Source organism: Mytilus californianus, unplaced genomic scaffold (assembly GCF_021869535.1).
Source record: "Mytilus californianus isolate M0D057914Y unplaced genomic scaffold, xbMytCali1.0.p SCAF_6, whole genome shotgun sequence".
NCBI lineage: Eukaryota > Metazoa > Mollusca > Bivalvia > Mytilida > Mytilidae > Mytilus > Mytilus californianus.
This window is the reverse complement of record NW_026262712.1, coordinates 47,389,139-47,409,579: the sequence shown is the minus strand read 5'-3', so window position 1 is coordinate 47,409,579 and position 20,441 is coordinate 47,389,139. Positions and strand designations below refer to the sequence as shown.

The 20,441-nt window shown below is 33.8% G+C and overlaps 1 protein-coding gene across 1 annotated transcript in view; it reads left to right on the top strand.

The window, feature by feature from the left end:
• Positions 1–281: 281 nt before the first annotated feature.
• Positions 282–20,441, top strand: part of LOC127706385 (uncharacterized) — a 46,178-nt gene continuing 26,018 nt past the window's right edge. The window contains exons 1-5 of the mRNA XM_052210965.1: positions 282–330; positions 7,465–7,516; positions 14,712–15,041; positions 18,775–19,125; positions 20,139–20,228. Of these exons, the coding sequence (XP_052066925.1) occupies positions 7,474–7,516; positions 14,712–15,041; positions 18,775–19,125; positions 20,139–20,228 (814 nt within the window). The 5' untranslated portion in view covers positions 282–330; positions 7,465–7,473. The remainder of the gene's footprint in view (positions 331–7,464; positions 7,517–14,711; positions 15,042–18,774; positions 19,126–20,138; positions 20,229–20,441) is intronic.

The following is a 20,441-nucleotide window of genomic DNA, read 5'->3' as shown; positions in this document are numbered from 1 at the left end:
TGATAACTATAAAACTAGGTCGTTACAAATCATGAACATGACAAAATTCAACCTAGTTCAAACTCTTTTCGATTTAAAATAAACGTCAACCTTTTTAAAGATCAATGCCTTATTTCATTGATATGTTTGTACAATATATTTTTTTATAATTACATTGTGAATAGAATATGCGTGTCTTTATTTTTAGAGTTGTTTAAAAATAAATAAAACGATAGAACATTACCTGGATCAACCTAATTAACTATAAAATGTTTTATGTTAAAATTAGGCCAAAACTTTATTAAAAGCACGGATCATGTGACTGGGAAATGCATAAATCACTGATTCAAGGTTAGAAACATTTTACATCGGTAGTTTACAGAAATCATAATCTTATGCACTAACATTGCCAAATTATTTAACAGTTACACATTACAATAGATAAGAAGACCTCTAAGATTGTCTCTTCTAAGTCAACAACAAAGTAGTTTGGGATATGTGTTGACATGAGACTCACGATATCTACGTGTTTACAAACACAACCATAATTAAAAACCAATTGCTCAGAGAACAATTGAAGGTCTTTCCACCCTAAGAATATAAAAGTTGGATAAACGATTCAGAACATTTTGACTGAGTGTGGATTCGCAGTGCGGGTGATCTATGTGTAACTGGGGATGCTCACTCTGACGACGCATCCAGTTGTGTTCTTTTTGGAGTTGATGCGAAAATATTGATTTGCATCTTTTTAATATGTTATGAGGTTTAAATATCGGTAAAGTACTATTGCTTATAATTTATAAACAATTTAATGTTTTGCTTTGATTTTTCTTATTTTTCATCTATTTGTTTTGCTTGGGCGATTTGCTTAATACTTTTTCTATAAACAAAATGACTATTTTAAGCAGCTTGTGGCCTTAATTTTGATAACTGAAAAACTGGGTCATTACAAAACATGAACATGACAAAATTCAACCTAATTGAAACTCCTTTCGATTTCAAATAACCATGAAAACGTCAATCTTTTTAAAGATTGATTCCATTATTCCATTGATATATGTGTACAATATCTTTTTTCTATAAATACATTGTCAATAGAATATGTGGGTTTTTATATTTTGAGTTCTTTAAAAGAATAAACTGATAGAACATTACCTTGATGAAGCAAATTAACTCATAATGTTTAAAGTTGGAAAAATACCAAAAACTACATTAAAAACACGCGATCATGTGACAGGGACAAAACGATGATTTATGTATGACATAAGACTCATGATATCAACGTGTTTACAAATACAAAGTTTTTAACATAATTAAAACCCAATTGTTCAGAGAACAATTGACGGTCTTTTCAACCTTATACAAGAGCATCTGAATGAAAATAGAGGGTCTGGTGTTAGAAGATATCTTATCTCCAAACGATTCTGAAAATGCAACGTGTATAGAACTTTTTTCTTGAAATAAGGGATATATTTAAGCCTTTTCTGGTAATTAAAAGTCACTTTCGGTGTCAAATAACAGCTTACTTTACCCTGATTCCAAATATATATGGTTTCTATATACCTTTGCTTGAAACAAAGGAGATAAGTTGCTACTTCCTGTTTACAAAACTTCACGTCCGGTTACATATGATTGGTTAGTTCACACTGATTTCAAAAATTTATAGTTTGAGGTACATTTATAAAAAAAAACCTGCAAAATATGGCTGCTTCCGGTTCTATAAAGGTCACTTCCTGTTGACCTTTCTCATATTTCCTCAACCTAATGCAAAAATCCTATGACGTTATCATTTACTAATATGAAGTAATAGCAAAGTTCAAAATCTAGAACGTCAATTTAACTTTGATCTTGACCTCAATTTCAAGGCCACAAGGCAAGGACTTCAAACCAAAAGACCCTAGTTCTTTACTATATATGAGTTATATCACCATACAGCTAGTTTTTTTTTAATATAAGAGGGGCGAAAACTACCATTAAATGTCACCGTGCCCATTCAAACAAAATAAATATGTTGCGACTTGCCGCAACTAACTATTTAGTAAAAACATTTTGTAGATACCTTATACGGTTTCTTAGAATAAGCGTTATTGACCTTTGACCTTGAACTCATTTTAGTTTTTGTGGACCATTGACCTCAAATAAAAATACCATAGGTCTCTATTACTTACGGTTTATACACATAATGAGAAATAACTCTCATATGGAGTCTCTGAGTGGCTTCGGTTATCCTGAAGATATAATGAGCAATTAGGAGAAAAAAAAATTGTCGGTTTCTTATACGGTTGCGATGGAGTAGCAATAACAAAAAAAAACAATGTACGGGGAGATAATTCCAACAAAGATAATTGTTCGCATTAGCAGGGTCAACTTTAAAAGCGCATAAACTGTAAGATATCACATACCAAATATCTAAGCGACATGTTACGAAACAAAAAGAACACGCAAGAATAAAATCTGGCGGAAGAAAGAACATAATCAGAACAAAATCAAAAGGTCTTTCCACGAAAAAGTGGAAGTGGAATGACCTTATTATGGTTACATTCGTTACAAAGACAATAACCGTTAAACTACTCTAAACAACGTTCTGCTCCCTTAGTATTGTTCCTTCATCTAGCTGTGACTTTCGAGAATTTCAAATTTCAAATGGAAACATCGTTCTTTGGTTGCATATATTTTTCTTTCCTTTTTTTGTTAACTTTATCAACTACTCCTTCAAAAACAAACTAAAAAATAATGAACATCGATGACTTCTACACACATTTAGTTCACCACTGAACCATTTTTTGAGTTATCTGGACATAGGTTATAATTAAAACTCTTAATGCTAATGTTGCCATTTATAAATGGAATATACAATATATAGCTTAGATCGATATCATCAAAAATAGACTAGAACAAAAATGCAAATGGTAGATTTCAATTATTCAATTAAGTGAATGGTTCAAAGGTATTAAATAAGTTAAAACTTTGCACTAAAAATAATTTGCTACGATTTTCCTTTTGAACTGTTAAAAAATTATTTAAACTACATAATACTTAATCTAGCATTAATTATCACAATGCTCATACAATATGCCGATTAAATAAACTTTAAACATCAATGACAGATCCAAGATCAGGTAGCAGAAATATTAGGTTAAACAATTTATCTAAATCAAATAAAAGGCTTTTCAAATATTACATTGTGTAAACCTTCTGGCTGACATATAATATATGTCTCCCATTTAAAATAAGCTTCACAATCATAAAATGAAATCGTGAAATATTATACTTATCACTGAAACACTGTCATATTTCAAACGTTCCTTGTTCGTTTACACGATATTCCAATTGTAATAAAAATACCTATATAACATGAATAATTATTTAAGGGGGAAAATGAAAACATGTCGGGTTTTTACATTTCTGGAGATACTTCCTATGCGAGAAAGTTGCAATATCAATATTGAATGTTTTGAATATGAATCGAGACTAAATTAATTTGTGTGTCCGGCTTGAAAATTAGCTGATCACTTCTGAAATGTGTGAGTCCATTATGTATAATTTTACAGAGCAATAGTACGTGTATCATTTATTTTTAAGGTAGCACAATACAAAGATTTTATACCTCCAATTCCCCAGTTTAAAAATGCTGTAACTTTCTTTATAATGCTTGAAAATTTATAAAAGTGGTATTTATGGATAGCTAACAGATTAATCTTTCAAATTAATGCAATGTTAGTATTATACAACAATTATGTAATCAATTATAATGTTAACTGTGTCTACAAAATTTTACAAGAAATTTCCACTTTCAATTGAAATTAGCTTCTTCATGGTAACCCCTAGAAAGTTGATTTTATTATATGTTGTTCCTAGAGCCATTATCTACAAAAGGGTTTCTCAGATTTCGGATAGAATGTTTAGATAAAATTTTACACCTAATCAAACATTATCTACTTTTATGTGGTAAGGATGTTTACACTAATTACAGATTTATGAGAGAATGGAATACCATAGCAATAATTTGAGACACCCTTTTGTAGCTCCTGCTGTGTTGATTATGATTTCGTTAAAATTTCCTGTATAGTTATAGAGATGAAAGAGCTAAATTCATTCAAGTAAACTGACCAAGATTTTGCCATTAATTGCATGATAATTGATTACATAATGATTGCATAACAAAAATATTGCATTCATTTAAAAGATTAATCTTTTATCTCTCTATATATACCTCTTTTATTAATTTATATGCATTTTTAAGAAAGTAACATCTTTTTAAAGGTTCGAGATTGGAAGTAAAAAAATCTTTGTATTGTGCTACCTTAAAAGGAAACATCTAAATATTGAATTGCAAACATGAATTGGTTATAATTAAATATCTCTTCTTTTTCTATTAAAAGCAACTCGTGCATATTGAATGATTCAATTTTATATCTCAAGACGTATTATGTACTATTTCATTATTCAAAAATATTGTAACAACTTAAAATCTTTCGGTCAAAATTTCCGTTGGGAAATATAACGATAAGTGCCAATAACACTGCAGGAACTATCTATCTTGTTGTGACCTCGTGAACGTATGTAATGAATAAAAACAAAGATACAAGAGAACAGGTAAAACTGTTTCCTGGCTGTCGGAACAGTCCTGGCATAATTAGAATTTATATTTGCGGACTGTTTCCTTTTATTAATGCATTACAAACTAGGCTATATGTTGCCCTTTGTAAATACAGTTGTTTCACAATCCACGCCTCTTTAGGGAGATACTTAATATTATTAGATATTTTGTTTTATTTACCTTCTGGTTCCCAGATATGATCTCCATGTTCATATCATAGAGACACAACTTTGGAATTTTACCAGTATAAATACAGTTGGATAGTAGTAATATTAAATTCTCAGGAAGACTCAATGTACAGGGAGGGTAGTGCAGTATTTAAGTACAAGTTTTAACGCTTAGAAGTTAGAGGCATATCAAGGTTAAACATATGCCCCACAAATCTATTTTTTTACCTTTGCAAAACATAGAAGTGCATGTGACATTTCCATTGCAGGATATTTTTATTTTTATACAACAAAGTGGCAGAGTTTCAGCCCTTAAAGGAGTTCTTATAGAAAATTGCATTGTCTAGATTTACAAAAGTGCAACCAATAAAGGTGTCGATCTAAGGAGTCAATATAAAAATAAGCAGATGTGGTATGATTGCCAATGGGACAACTATCCACCAAAGTTCAAATGAAGTGAATGCAAGCATTAATAGGCAACCGGACGGCCCTCAACAACGCGAAAAACCCACATCGCACAGTCGGCTACAAAAGACTACAAACTATTTCAACAGTTTCTCATAGTTTTTTTAACTTATGTTGTGCTGTTACACCACTCTGATGGAGGGTTGAGCGCCCTCAACCATGTTTTATTCAACCACATTCTGCATATGCCTGTCCTATATTAGTAGACTGTTGTTTGTTCTTGTATATCATACAAGTATTTGTTTTTCGTTTATTTTTTGTTCATAAACCAGACCGTTAATTTTATCGTTTGAATTGTTTTACATTGGTTACGTCGTGGCATTTTATATGTGTATGCGATATGACTTTTGCTCATTGTTGAAGGCCGCACTGTGAAAAATATAACTTTAACACCATGTGGCCTCTGGTTGAAAATTGTCTAATCCGTAACCATACCACATCTTCCTAATTATATAAGCATGCAATAAGCCATGTTATCGTATCATTCGTTTGTGTGATGTCTCACTCGTTATAGTAGGTGAGGTCCAAACACATTTTTTCTTGAAATATACTTTGCATTATCTTGGGATATACATATCTTCGGATAGAGGTTTTTCTTAAAATAATTTGGGATAATTGTATCGCAATTATACACAAATTAAGAAAGATTTTTGTATCAGAAATTAATATAAATTTAACATGAAAATAGATAAGATTTTGAAAATTTTGTTTTAGGGGAAGTGGCAAAGAAGAGAGGAGCAAACAAAAATGTCATACAATTGTGAAACTATAGTGTCAAATAGACAAAATGATCTTTCGGCTTTAAAATGAACAATTTTGAACGAAAACTATTTTTTTTATGTAAGAAATCGTTTGTTGAAATATCAGAATATGATAAAGATTCTTTGATAAAAAATCATGAAGTTTTAAATTTCAGTCTGGTTAGGTACCTATTTTTAACAGATGTTTAGGTAGGAATTTGAATAAGGAGTACATAATTATAATAATAATAATAAAAAATCTTCATCTTATACATTTATTTTAGGACGGTAGCTTGTTTGTGGCTAACCAATCTTACACGATGCTCAAACGATCGCTTACTTTGGAAGTATATTTAAATTCGGCTACATTAACTTGATTGATTATTTATTTTCTTCGGTATAACTTCAATTTACTCAATTGTTTTTGTAATATATATATACATATATTCTTCTGCTCATTATTATGCAATGATATGCGCTAAACACTCAAGCATTTTACTTTGCATTCAGTACAAAGAGTGATAAATTTTAATACATGATGCCTCCTCCATTTATAACGACTGCTTTCCTTAATTGAAACTTAAATAAGAAATAAGATAAAAACATATGATCGCGTTGTAGCGCAAAGGTTTGCGTTATTCCGCAAATGTTTACGTTATAACGCAAAGTTTTGCGCTATTTCGCCAAGGTTTGCGTTATAACGCAAACATAGAAAGAAATATAAATGAAAAGTTTGTATGGCGCTAATACGCTTCCGTAACCTGGTGTCAGACCACCAATTCAAAATCCCTATCTATTCAATCAAATTTTTCAAATTTCACAGCTTTCTAAATATTAAACCTTAAGTTTAACGTCGTAGAAACCAGGTATATCCTGAATTGGACATGTATCATCTTTCTACATGCCAATTTTCAACCTATGTTTAAAGTCTTGTAAGGATATACTAACGTTCGGAAGACAAGTACTGCTAAAGATAACCCCTTTTTTGGAAATCTTAAATAAATATACTATGGAGCGCATTAATCCTCAATGTTTAATGCAAACTCATTGACAAGTAAATTTTGGCTCAAAATGGTCTACATATATTTCTGATTTCTATAAATTTGTTGGTTAGTTTAAGTAAACAATGACATCAAAAGCACTATTTTTTGTCAGGGAAGGGCTATTTTTACATACGTTCTAAATTGGAGTGGGTGAATTAGTGGTCTGACACCTAAACTGCTGTTATAAAACAATAATTTATTTTTTTATGATTGATAACTGGCGTCCATGCATTACCATGGGCTGTCGGGAAATTGGTATTTATATTCATAAACATGTATAATAAAGCTAAGTCCCTTTTATCTTTGACCTTACATTATAGATATTTCCTGTTGCTCTTTTGTCTTGCTTTAAATTCAATAACGTGCTGGAATAATGAATTTCATGGCCTTATTCTTATTTTCTTCATCATCATTTTATATTTCTTAAAATGTTATATTTACCTGATTTAACCATTACATTTTCATTTCAGGCTAAGAATATGATATTTGAGAGGAGCATTCCCATATTGATTCTATTTTCAAGTAAGTATTAGAAATACAACTATTGAAAACAATCTGGTACATTTTAAAAAGTGATAACACATTCTTTAAATGACACAATTTTACTATGTTGACAATGGTAGGCAAATCTATCAATAGAAAACTTACAAAAACTGCATTAAAGAACATAGTATTGCAATAGTTTCGCGTATCCGAAGCGCTTTTCTGTAAGCGCATATGTTCTTGTTCTCTAATATGTCGAAAAATACATTTTCTAAGTAGAAAATAATTATGTTATTGAATAGTTTGCCCAAAAAGGAATGGGCTTGTGTTTGACTTTTATTATATCTTTTAGAGATATTGCTAACATTTTCAGAATTTTTTTACTAGTATGCACCAATAACGATTGTATGTCACATTCCGTCGTATTATCTGACCTGTGCTTACCAGTGCATTAATATATTTTTCATGGGTTTTAATATCTCCATTGTGTATCGAACATTCAAGGCACTTAAACATGCTAACACCTTTGAACATGCAATGCTTCTTTGAAGATTGGAAAAATAAGCACGCTTTCTGATATTTTTTTCAATACTGTCTATCTAGCAAAAATATCAACGAATATTGTTATTAATTTTACAAAGAATTCTACAAGCAAGACCAGGATGTTTTCAGTACGGCATAAGTCTCGGTTGATATGATATTTGAAGTTTTATAATAATAGTAATATTTGTATTGTTCGTAAAAGGTTGATTTTGATTCTTTCAAAATTCGTTAAAAAATCACATTTACCCATAAGAGGAACTTTTATTGTTTTACATGTGCAATAATGCTTTGTCAAACGAATAACTGCTTGTCACAAACTAATAAATCAGGCCGTTAGTTTTCTCGTCTTAATTGTTTTACATTTGTCATTTCGGGACCTTTTATAGCTGACTATGCGGTATGGGTTTTGCTCATTGTTGAAGGCCGAACGGTGACCTATAGTTGTTAATTTCTGTGTCATTTTGTCTCTTGTGGAGAGTTGTCTCATTGGCAATCATACCACATCTTCATATTTTTATAATAGTAACAGTTAAAGAAATTGTGCATGTCAGAAAATGTAAATGACCTTTCACATTTCATGAGGTCATTTATGAAAACGCGATCAACTTTATTGTATTCAGGACCCACTTTGCATACGACTTACGGTTTATATTGTTAACTAAGAACTGATTGGTTATAGCGTTTTGATAAAGACATAAACGCAAAAAGTTTGTGAGAAAACAAGGAATAATTGTGATCATCTACAACCATATTATATAAGATAATATTACGTGTACGAAAATAACACCTTCAAGAAAATTCATATCATTTCGGGCTAATTCAGTTACAGAATAGACATTCAGAACCAATTTAAAGGGTATATTTGAAAGCCAATTTTAGAAGATTGTTTTGTAATTTAAAAAAAAAATCCGATAGGTATTTCGACATGATACATTTTACTTATCTTTTATTGACTTTGAAAGGATAGTAGGTTTGGGAAAACTTGAGTGGTAATGTAGCCTTGAGGAAAGAAATACTAAATATAGAACTACCCCAAAATTTCTGTCGCCACTCTGGAATACTAGTTGATCTAGCAACAGCCATACTTGTCTCGAACTGTCCGGATCGAAACCAAAAAGGTGGTCTTCGTTCCCTTCCAGAACGTCTGAGTTCTACCGGTGGTAATCCGTCTGTATCCTGAGGTACATCATCATCAATCGTAGTATCTTCTGATGAAATACTCTCAGCATCCTCGGAAGCGCTTCCAGTAGGTTCAGTCTCTTCAATCTGGGCGTCCCCAGAAAGACTGGTAACCTCATCAATGATATCTATGTTGGCATTGGAGTCTTCAGCAAGAGATGATTCGCTGTCCACTGTCAACACAAATCCAACCTCGGAGTCCTCTGGAATAGTTGATGCTGTGTCATCAGCTGAATCCTCCTTGGTTGCCTGAACCACTGGTATTTTCTGTTGCTTACTAGCACATGGGCGTGGAGTTGGTCTCTGTTTGGTAGTTTGTAACTCTACTGGTTCCTGGTCTCTGATGTAGCCAACTGGAAGAAGTAGATTTCTATGGAGTTTCTTTATTTTTCCCTCTCCATCTTCACGGATGACGGTAAATACAGGAATGTCTTGATTTGGCTGATCCAAAACAACGTATGGTACATCTTCCCATTTATCAGCCAATTTGTGTCTGCCATCGAAATATACGATCTTCACCTACACACGGTCACCCTTCTGTTTAGAGGCTCCTCTGACTCGAAGATTGTATGCTTCCTTCTGAGTTGCTTGTGCTTTCTTGGATGCTTCTGTTGACAGTTGGTAGGCACAGGCAAGTCTATCACGAAGACCTTGGATGTACTTTGTGGCTGGCATCTTGGTGTCTTTGTGAAGTCCAAAAGCTAAATCAATCGGTAGACGTGGCTGTCGTCCAAACATGAGGAAATACGGTGCAACTCCTGTTGACTCGTGACGAGTGCAGTTGTAGGCGTGAACCATGGGTGCAACCGAAGCTTTCCAGTTAGACTTCTGCTGTCGGTCTAATGTACCAAGCATCCCCATCAAGGTGCGATTAAACCTCTCTGGCATACCATTTTCCATAGGATGGTACGGCGTTGTTCTCGATTTCTTCATCCCAGTCAAGGTACATAACTCTTTGATCACTTTGCTTTCAAAATTCGCTCCTCTGTCAGAGTGGATACGTAGCGGAATTCCATAGTGAACGATGTAGTTGTCAAAGAGTGCTTGGGCAGTAGTTCTAGCTGTTTGATTCCGCGTTGGTATAGCCTGGGCGTATCTAGTAAAGTGGTCCATGATGATAAGTACATCTTCGTATCCTCCTTTAGAACGCTCAAGTTTTAGGAAATCAATGCAAACTAGCTCTAGTGGAAATTTGGTAGTATTGCTGACCAAGGGTGCAACTTGACTGCTAGCTGGTGTTTTCCTTTTCAAACATCTACTGCACTGTCCTATCCAATCATCAACTGCCTTGTCCATTCCTGGCCAGTAGAATCTGTCACGCAGTAGTGATAGTGTTCTATCCTTGCCTGGATGGCCCATATCATCATGCAGTGCCTCAAGGACGATCTTTATATGTGCAGATGGTAATACCAGCTGTGATTTACTGTCATCATTAATCATCACGTCTCTGTATAAAACGCCATCTTTGAGAATAAGGTGTTGAAACTGTCGCAAGAGTAGTGATGATCCGATATCTGCTGTTGTAGGTTTCCTTCCTTCTCTAACATATCTCACAAACGGCGCTATCTGTGAATCCATGGCTTGTGCTTGTTTCCAATCGATGATATCTTCATCTTTGTATTTTTCTTCATCATCATCAGATTGCACAACATCTGGGTTAACAGCTAAACTCTCGATGAATGTGTTCGGAAGCTGTGAGTTGCAGATAGCCTGTACGGACTCTATCGATATGATTTCTTCACTATCAAAATCTGTACTTTGTACATCTGGAATTCGGAGTCCATCTGCGTCTCCATTTTTCTTTCCAAGTCGGTACAAGATGTTGAAGTTGAAGTCTGCAAGGCTGTTCAACCATCTGTGACCGGTGGCATCGAGTTTAGCTGTGGTCAAAACATATGTCATGGGGTTGTTGTCTGTCATGACTAAAGTTGCTGCCTAAGAGGCAATCCCTGAACTTCTCACAAACAGCCCACTTTAAAACGAGGAATTCCAACTTGTGTGGTGGATATCTCTTCTCAGATTTAGATAAGCTTCTGCTGGCGTAGCTGACAACCCTCAAATGCTTTCCCTGCTTCTGGTACAATACAGCTCCAAGTGCAAATCCTGATGCATCTGTATGTAGCTCGTATGGAAGATTGCTAATGGCATATCCAATATAGGTGCTGACACAAGCCGTTCCTTCAGTGATTCAAACGCCTTTTCTTGGTCTGGACCCCAGTGCCATGGTATCTGTTCGTGCTTCTTTACTTTCTTCTTCATTGGATTCGGCATCAATTCTGTAAGTGGCTTACTGATCTTGCTGAAGTGTCGAATGAAGCGACGATAATATCCGACGAATCCAAGAAATCGTCGTACATCTTCAGGACTGGTGGGCTTTGGCCAATTCACAACCTTATCTGTCTTGTCTGGGTCAACCTCCACACCTTCCGCTGAAACAACATGGCCGACGTACTTCACTTTTTTCTTGAAGAATGAGCACTTTTTTGGTGCAAGCTTCATGTTGTGTTTTCGGATCCTGTCAAATACTAGGCGGAGATTGTCCAAATGTTCTTCATATGTTCTGCCAAAGATGATGACTTCGTCTATAAGGATGAAGCAAATCTTAAGGTGCAAATCTGATAAACATTCCTCCATCAATCTTTGGTAGGTTGTTGGCGAATTGGTCAAACCAAACGGCATTCTGTTGTACTCGTAGAACCCGAGTGGACCCACTGTGAAGGCGGTTCTTTCTTTATGCTGCTCTAAGATCTCGACTTGGTGATATCCGCTCTTCATATCAACGCATGTAAAGTATGAACTGCCTGCAAGAGCATCAAAGAGATCTTCTATCCGAGGCAAAGCATAGCTGTCTTTTTTCGTGATTCTGTTAAGTTGACGATAATCTGTACATAGGCGCAGCTTGCCATTCTTCTTTCTTACCAGAACTACATTCGAAGCATAAGGGCTATGTGATGGTCTGATAGTTCCGTTACCTAATAACTGTTTGAGATGTGCCTTCACTTCATCATACATGGCTGGTGGTATACGCCTGTATCGTTGTTTAAACGGGTGTTCCTCTAACAAGTCTATTCGGTGTTTCACTGTAGTGTTGCCAATGTCTTGATCATTCTTAGCAAAGATGTCTTCATATGACTTTATAAAATCTTTCCCCATCTTCAACTGCTCTTCTGTTAAGTCAATGGTGTTGATTTCCACTTGATCAATAATGGGTATCTTTGCTTCAGTGTCTTCTGTTTGATGTTCAATACAGACTGGTTGTATTTCGCATAGTACTGCACTTGGTTGAGTGGTAATTGTGCGTGATGTAACATTGGCAAGTTGTACGTCTATCTGTCTATTACTTCTGTACTTGAATTCTATAAGTGATGGTTCTACTTCAAGATCGTTGCAGTTGGGTTGTAAAGTTGATGGAAGAAGCATAGCTGGTGTTGTACTATATGGTAGTTCTTTGTCGATGTAACCTGGTATCTGAACCGTTGAATTTGGCTTGATGGTAACTGGTTTGCCAATAGCATTCTTGATAACAGCTAATGTGTTGTTGTGACGTTGAAGTTCCATTTCTCTTAGTGTGATAGTTCTAAAGGTAAGGTACCATGAAGTGCTGAGTTTAGATGTCTGTAAATACCTGTTGCCATGTTGATGTTGTAATAAGTTCATGATGTGTTGAAGGAAGTTGGTGCCAATAAGTAGTGGTACGTGGATGTTGTAGCTACTATCTGGAACAACCAATATAATGCATGGATATTTTTCAGTCTGAAGTGGTAGCTGAAGTTCTGTTTCTATATATCCTTCATATGGCAGTTGCTGTCCATCTGCACACTCTATGTCTAATAAGGTGTTAAGCTGTTGAAGTGGCAAATCAATCAAGTTGTTGTTGTAATATGTGTGGCTGACTGTTGAAACTGTTGATTCAGTGTCAAAAAGACTCTTAACTGTTTTACCATGTAATATAACCTCAGTTTCTGTAAGGCTTCCAAATAATCCTGGTGGTACTTGTGTTGTGGGACCTGTCGTAGTTGACTAACATAAGCCTAATGGTGGTCCTGACCCATAGACTTCTTGTAGTTTAAATTCTTCTTTCCATCTAGTATTGCTGTACAACCAATCTTATAGTGTCCTGGTAATCCACATCTAAAGCATTTCTTTTCTTCCTTGTGTTGATAATCTAAAGTAGCTTGTGGTGTAGATGACTCATGATATCCCTGTTGTTGTCCTTGTCCTCCTTCTCTGTTGTACTGTCCTTGGTTTCTGTTGAAATATCCTCTATTGTTCCTATAACCTCGACCTCTACCTGATCCTCTTCCTCTAAAATCTGTTTCCCATCTATCCATCCTGGTAGTAAGTTGATTATTCAATCCTCTAAATTCATTCATCTGTGATTCCTGCATTTTGATATCAGAAATTGCAGTTGCTTTGGCTGGTTGTGGCTTATGAGCTGATAACTTCCTCTCCTCATGATCTGTTTCTATCTGTCTAAGTACAACTCTGAGCTCATCAAAATCCTTTATCGTGTCAAACTTGTGGCCTGATATATCCTTTAATTCTGTCTTCAAACCAGTCCATAGCATAGAATGTAGCATGCCGTTTCTTTTTTTTTGTTGTACTAATCCTCTATCTACTGCTCGACCAATGATGTTTTCCAATCTAGAACTCCATTTAGTAACTGTCTCAGTATCATCTTGTCTGGCTCGGTAGAATTGAGCAAGTAAATCTTCCTTTTTCTCCACAGCTCCATATATACTGTCAAGCTTGTGCAAGATATCTGGTATGCTGGCTTTTGCTCCAAGTGGCAACCATTCCTGCATCTCCTTTCAGTGATCGTCTTACAGCATAATTGATGTTCTCTTGGTCGTACAATTTATCAGCCATCAATCCAGTACCTTCATATCTCCAAAGTTCATAGCTGGTTTCACCTTTGGTGTTGTTTCCAGAGAAGTTGGATATCCTGGGTGGATCTCTGTACTTGGTATGTTTGGATGGTTCATCTTGCACTTTAGCTTTAGCCTCCTCACCTTTAGCAGCCAAACATTTCATCATCCATTCTTTGATATCTTCTGGGTGTTCTCCTACCTCTTTCTTCAATAATTTCAACAGAGCAATATCTTCAGGTGCAATTGCTTCTGGTTCCGCCCTGTTGATATGTGTTTCACTTATAAGTGATTTATAAATAAAAATGAATAAAGAAAATGAATAAAGAAAACAAAATTTCACTCAAAAGTGATATAGGAAAACAAAAATTTACTCAATAGTGAGAAAATGAAATAAAGTTTTCACTCAAATTTGATAATAATAAACTAAATATTCTGAAAAGAAAATGATAAGTAAAGTAAGCAATAACCAAAATGTAAATAATGAAGAATAAACTAAGATAATTTTCACTAAGAAGTGACTAAATAAGTTTCACTGATAAGTGCTTAAGTAAATTAACTAATAAGTGCTTAAGTAAAGAATATAATCAAAATTCAAATATAAAATACAAATATCCTAAAATACCACTTTACCACACTTTCAGTTTATTTAGCATGGTTAGTTTGCAAGGCCGTTGCTTTCAACTGCATCACCTGGGACGTCATTCAAGATGACTTGAATCTAATCTATAGAACTGATGATTTTTTAAAACCAGTATCTTTAAAAGATAACAATGGAAACGAAACAATGTGCAGTTTCGAAAAGACGACATATCATTGTCACCATATACCAATGTTTGGAGTGATCAATCCAAACATAAACAGGAACGAGATCATATTCACGATAGAAGACGTTAAGAGTAAGGACGTGGACGGAACATGGTATATTTCACAAGGAGGCAAGACATTTAGCACAACTGTTTCATTAACAAATGGTAAGGTAACAGAGATAACATATAATGTATTGTAGTATGCGATTGAGAGTAAATAAATTGGTAATAACTTAATTTAAGACTTAAATTTGTTAATGTTTTTGTATACTCGATAAACAATATTTGGATGTTTCCATTTACCATTGTTAAAGTTGACACTTTTTTTAATTCCATGTAATCGTTAACTTAAGAAATGGAAGTCCGTGATCTTCTATAGGAAAACCCCAAACATGTCAGGTGAAGGAATCAGTTGATAAGTTGATTGCGTCTAAGGCTTTAGATAATTCAATGAAAGAATCATTAAAATCCAGCCCATGGTTTATTTTGAGTTTCTGGTATTCAATGCTGCATACCTTTTATCTTATTTTGATATAGAAACAAAAATAAAAAAAGAGGTACACAATTGTATCATGTATCAATGATTCACTATATGTGAACGTTTTTATTAATAAAAAAAAGTCATTTGGTAGCCTGTTTTAAAATGCTCCGTCCTACGTTTGCGGAAATGACAAGGTCAAAGTTTAGCTATTAGCTCTTGGAATGTTTTAGGTCAAATTGAAACAATAACGGATGTTTAATTTTGATTTAGATAAGGAGAGTTATAAACTACTAGTTACTACGGTGATTAGCTTAAGAGAATTAACGTACGGACAAACTTTCGAAAGTGCAGACACAATGAGACCTAAAAACCTACCGATTACCTCTTCCTCTTATCTATTGTATTTATAAATCATGTGATATGATATTCACGGCTATCAGGGTAGTAAGCATAATTTATGTTATAACATATCAAGAGAAGAAAAGGAGATAGACTGCTTAAAGCATAGGAATCTTACATGCCCGTACTCCACCGTTTTTACAACAATAACAAGCACAAAACCCTATTAAAGCCTGAGATAAGATACTGTTTGCAACAATTCCTCTCATCGGCTAAAAACAAAATAAGTCTAGCCGGAGTGTGAATAAAACCAAAAAACCTCAAGGTATCCAAATATGAAAAAAACATCAATATAAAGAGATTGCATTCACAATCGACAGGATGCAACATGTTGTACAAAGGATATTAGTGTTTTTGTTTTGAACGAGTATTTAGGTACAACATCGAGCGCACACAGGAACAGCAGACACAGTTGACATGCCTACAAACAAACCAATCCGTAAACAAACTCAGTTATATCGATTACAAAGATGAACACAACATTTGAAAAATTGGATGTTGGATGTGTACTGATTGATATTTAAGTCTTAGATGCATGATTTTTTTATTAGTTGTAAATGGCTATGAAATAGCTGTCAGTAACTGTGAGTACTCCTAGATCTGTACTTAGTTTCTTTTTTGTTGTGGGATGTATAAATACCCTGCCACGTGCGGTCTGTGTTTTTGTTAGATGTTTTTCTTCTTTGTATCGGTCTGATGAGTTCAGCCTTTTTCAACTTATTTTTATAGTTCTTATGTTGTACTGTTACACCACTGTCCAAGGTTTGGGGGAGGGTTTTGCGCCAAAAAAACTAGTTTATCCCCGCCACATTCTGTATGTGCCTGTCCCAAGTCAGGAGCCTTTTACTCAGTGGTTGTCGATTAAGTCTGTATATCATATTTGTTTTTCGTACATTGTTTTGTACATAAATCAGGCCGTTATTTTTTCGTTTGAATTGTTTCACATTTCTTAGTTCGGGGACTTTTATAGCTGACTGTGCGGTATGGGTTTTACTCATTTTTGAAGGCCGTATGGTGACCTATAGTTGTAAACTTCTATGTCATTTTAGTATCTCGAGGATGAATACGTGTCAGATTTCTGACATCAAAAACATTGTGTGGTAGCTATGATATTTAAATCATCACAGTTGTTATTCTGTTATTGGCACATCAACTTCTGCTATATGAAGAAGATATTGATTGTTATATCATAAATTGGTTGATATTCAAAGACAAGTGTCACACTTACGAAATTTTTCTAGGGAAAACATTTATATGGAATATATTTACTGATAAATGCATTGATACCATTTTGTTTATGTTATCTTTACGTTTGTAATATAAAATGTGTGAGCAGTGTGACAAAAAACTGAACAGAGGATTGCTATAAAACGGTAACTTTTATTTGGTATTTTCATTTTTGGTATCTGTTATATAGAATATAGGTTATTTATGAAATAGTGATTTGATTGAATAATCTGGAACAAATGTATTTTCTATGAAGACTTTTATCACCAGCTGATATAAAAAAAAATTCAAATTGATAGACATAAAAAATGAAAGTGTGTTTTTGAAATGTTCCTTATTATCTTGGTTCTAATAGGAAACATGTATATACATTTTTTTTTAATTCTGTGTTGGTGGGAAACTTGATTATACGTTTGGTTGTCTAAGTTCAAATTACTGAATTGTTTTGTCATAAAAGTTAAATTTACTTTTCACTTCCTCGTGATTCTTTTTAACACTTGGTTCCATCAGATATATCGTATGGGATATGTGATTCCTCAACCAAACTAGCAATTAAAAAGAAGATGGAATATGATTTCAATGAGACAAATATCCTCCAGAGACCGAAGGACGTAGATGTAATGTACTATAAGGTAACAATGCGGTCCTCATCAAAGAGCAGACCCCATAATGTATAGCAATCAAAATGTAAGTCATTTCAAACTAGAACACAAACGGCCTTATTTTTTTAAAAACTATGGAACAAAAATTGCATACAGCAACTAACAACTACAACTGAATTACAAGCTCCTTGCTTTGGTCACGTAAGCAATTAAGTTGATGTAATTAAACATATCTATGAGCGCTCAACATTCCCAAACTTGGTCAGTGGTGTATTTGAAAATCAAAAGCACAACCTGTAAAAAGCAGGTATAAAGAGCGTGCCTCGTCAGACAACAACCACTCACAAACAAAAACAACTACCAAAAAGCAAATGACGCACCGAACCGTTCTTAAATTGTTTCCAGTAACTGAAAGCTAGTTTAAAGCCTATTACAACTTATTCATAAATCATGTTTTATTCGACTAGAATATCAATCAGTACACATGCCACAGTTTAAGTGTAAAAAGGTCATAAACATTCTGAGAAAAGGATAAAATATCATAAGTGTTTCCAGCAGTTCGCAATTCATATTTATTTCATAAAAAAAATTAATGAAATAACCGTTTAAGATCTTACTGCAGTGTTTAATTGATAACTTTTAAGACTAAATTGATACCAAGAATCAGTACGTTGACATGGTTTTTTTTTACCATGCTCTTCACATATTTGTCTCTTTTTAAATCATTATGTAATAGCTTTGTAGAATGGCAATCAAATATCGAAAACGATTGTTTTTTTTCGATTAAGTTTCTGCAGTTGACAGCAGTTTGTTTCTTTTGAAGCTTTCCAACTGTGATGCGTATACGCTACACACATGTGTATATTTCTAACAAAACGGGACGATGATTTTTAAATGTTTATTAAGATAAGCGCTATATAAGCACTGTAAATAATAATAATAATAATGATTTACTAGAATATGAAAACAAAAGTAATCATGCACTTTGTCCTTTCGTCTTTGTGGTCTGATGATAGATATAAACTAAGACTATTGTATTGTCTTTAATATCGTAATGTTTTGCCTCCGTGTGATGAAAAAGATGTAGGAATTATTGTATCTGTTTAAAGGGACAAATGAGATTATATCACTGGGGTACCATCACTTATTCTGTATTCCTTATAAATATCTCACTTTACCTGTTTTATAGGTTTTATAGGATCTACAGATATATATATCACAGGCGAGGTTAATATTTCTAAAGTCACAGTGAGATGTTTTGCCTGTAGAGCACCTTATGGAAAGAATGTTGAGTTCCTTATCAATGATAGATCAGAAGACAGCTTAACGCTGAATTCTACAACAGGCAAATGTACACATCAAGCAGGAGAGTGCAATCCTGAAATTTGCTCATGTAGTCCATCTGGAAACGAGTTTTCCCGTTCATTTCATCTAAAAAATACCAGAGAAACTGTAAATTTTTCATGCGATATGATGTTTGTGGACAGAACTGTAACGTCATGGTTTTCAAAATATGCAACCTTATTTTACGATGGAACAGGTAAGAAACAAGTTTCGTTAAGAAAGAGAGTCAACAAGGGTCCGTTCTTCTCTGGGTTTTCTTCGGTCTCAAATTTCAATTAACATATGGAGGTAAAATCTTTATCTTCTGAACTAAAATGGTGACATGATGTTTTTCAAATATTGCATCTTTGTATCAAATGAACAAAACGAATCAAGTTCAATTTAACATAAACAAGGCTAAATAGTATGGAAATATTGAAATATGAACGATATATATAATAATAATACCGATATCGGGATACCAATCAGAGCAACTTAAATAACACAGAATCAAAAATATAGTTGGAAAAATACTAAAGTGTCGTCTTTTAATAAAAGCAATTTTCCGGTCAAAAATATACACATTTACGCCTTATTTAACCGTAGGTTTTCAAGTAAGATTACTAGAGTTTCTGAATATATGAACTTAGCTCTGTCTCCTGAATGAACAATTAAACAGTAAACAAAGGTAAAAATTTAGAAATTACTAAACTGAATAAAAGTTAAATTTAAAGCAATCCACATAATATGTGTTTGTAATATCAGTAACCTATAAGGCCTAAAACCACGGTTAAGAAGCCAAATTTGTAAATGCTAGGTACCATCGATAAAATTTTAAATGCCATACTTAATTGGTTGATAAATTATTGATTTTAGGTTACCAGTGTTAAGCAAAAGTAATTACATGCTTTAACGGATATTAACAAACAACAAAGTGCTTTCAAGTAACTACGACAAAAGTGTTACTAAACTTGAAAGGAGAGCAATCAATCACGTCTCGGAATATCGTTATTTGCTTCAAGTTCAACATGGCATTCTTCCTTAATTTACCTTCAAATTTCTGTATCGTTACCAATACAAAAAAAATCAATATATTTCTGTGTGTGTATACACTACCTATGAACGAGCAATTTGTCGCATATTATTGTGATGATAATTACGGTTTCAAATCGATCATGTTTTATTTGCATCTGGTGTAATTCATTGATGTAATTTTTTTTCCATTATTAGACGTTCACTCTAAAGAAACAAAAACAAATAAGAAGAATTCATCTGAAAATAGTAATAAGACAAAAGACTATGCTGGAAAAGATTTTACAGGTAGACTCAAAAATGTTTTATGAATTTAAAGTTACACATATGTGAATTATGGTGCATATTAGAATATCAACGCTATGGGCGGTACATTAAACTGATGAATGAAATGTAAACGTTAAGTATGAGGCAGTAATGAACCTAAGTATCGATTCATACATGTAAATAACGTTTACAAGCGTATGCATAGTCAGTGTCTGAGGGTTTAACCTGTATCTC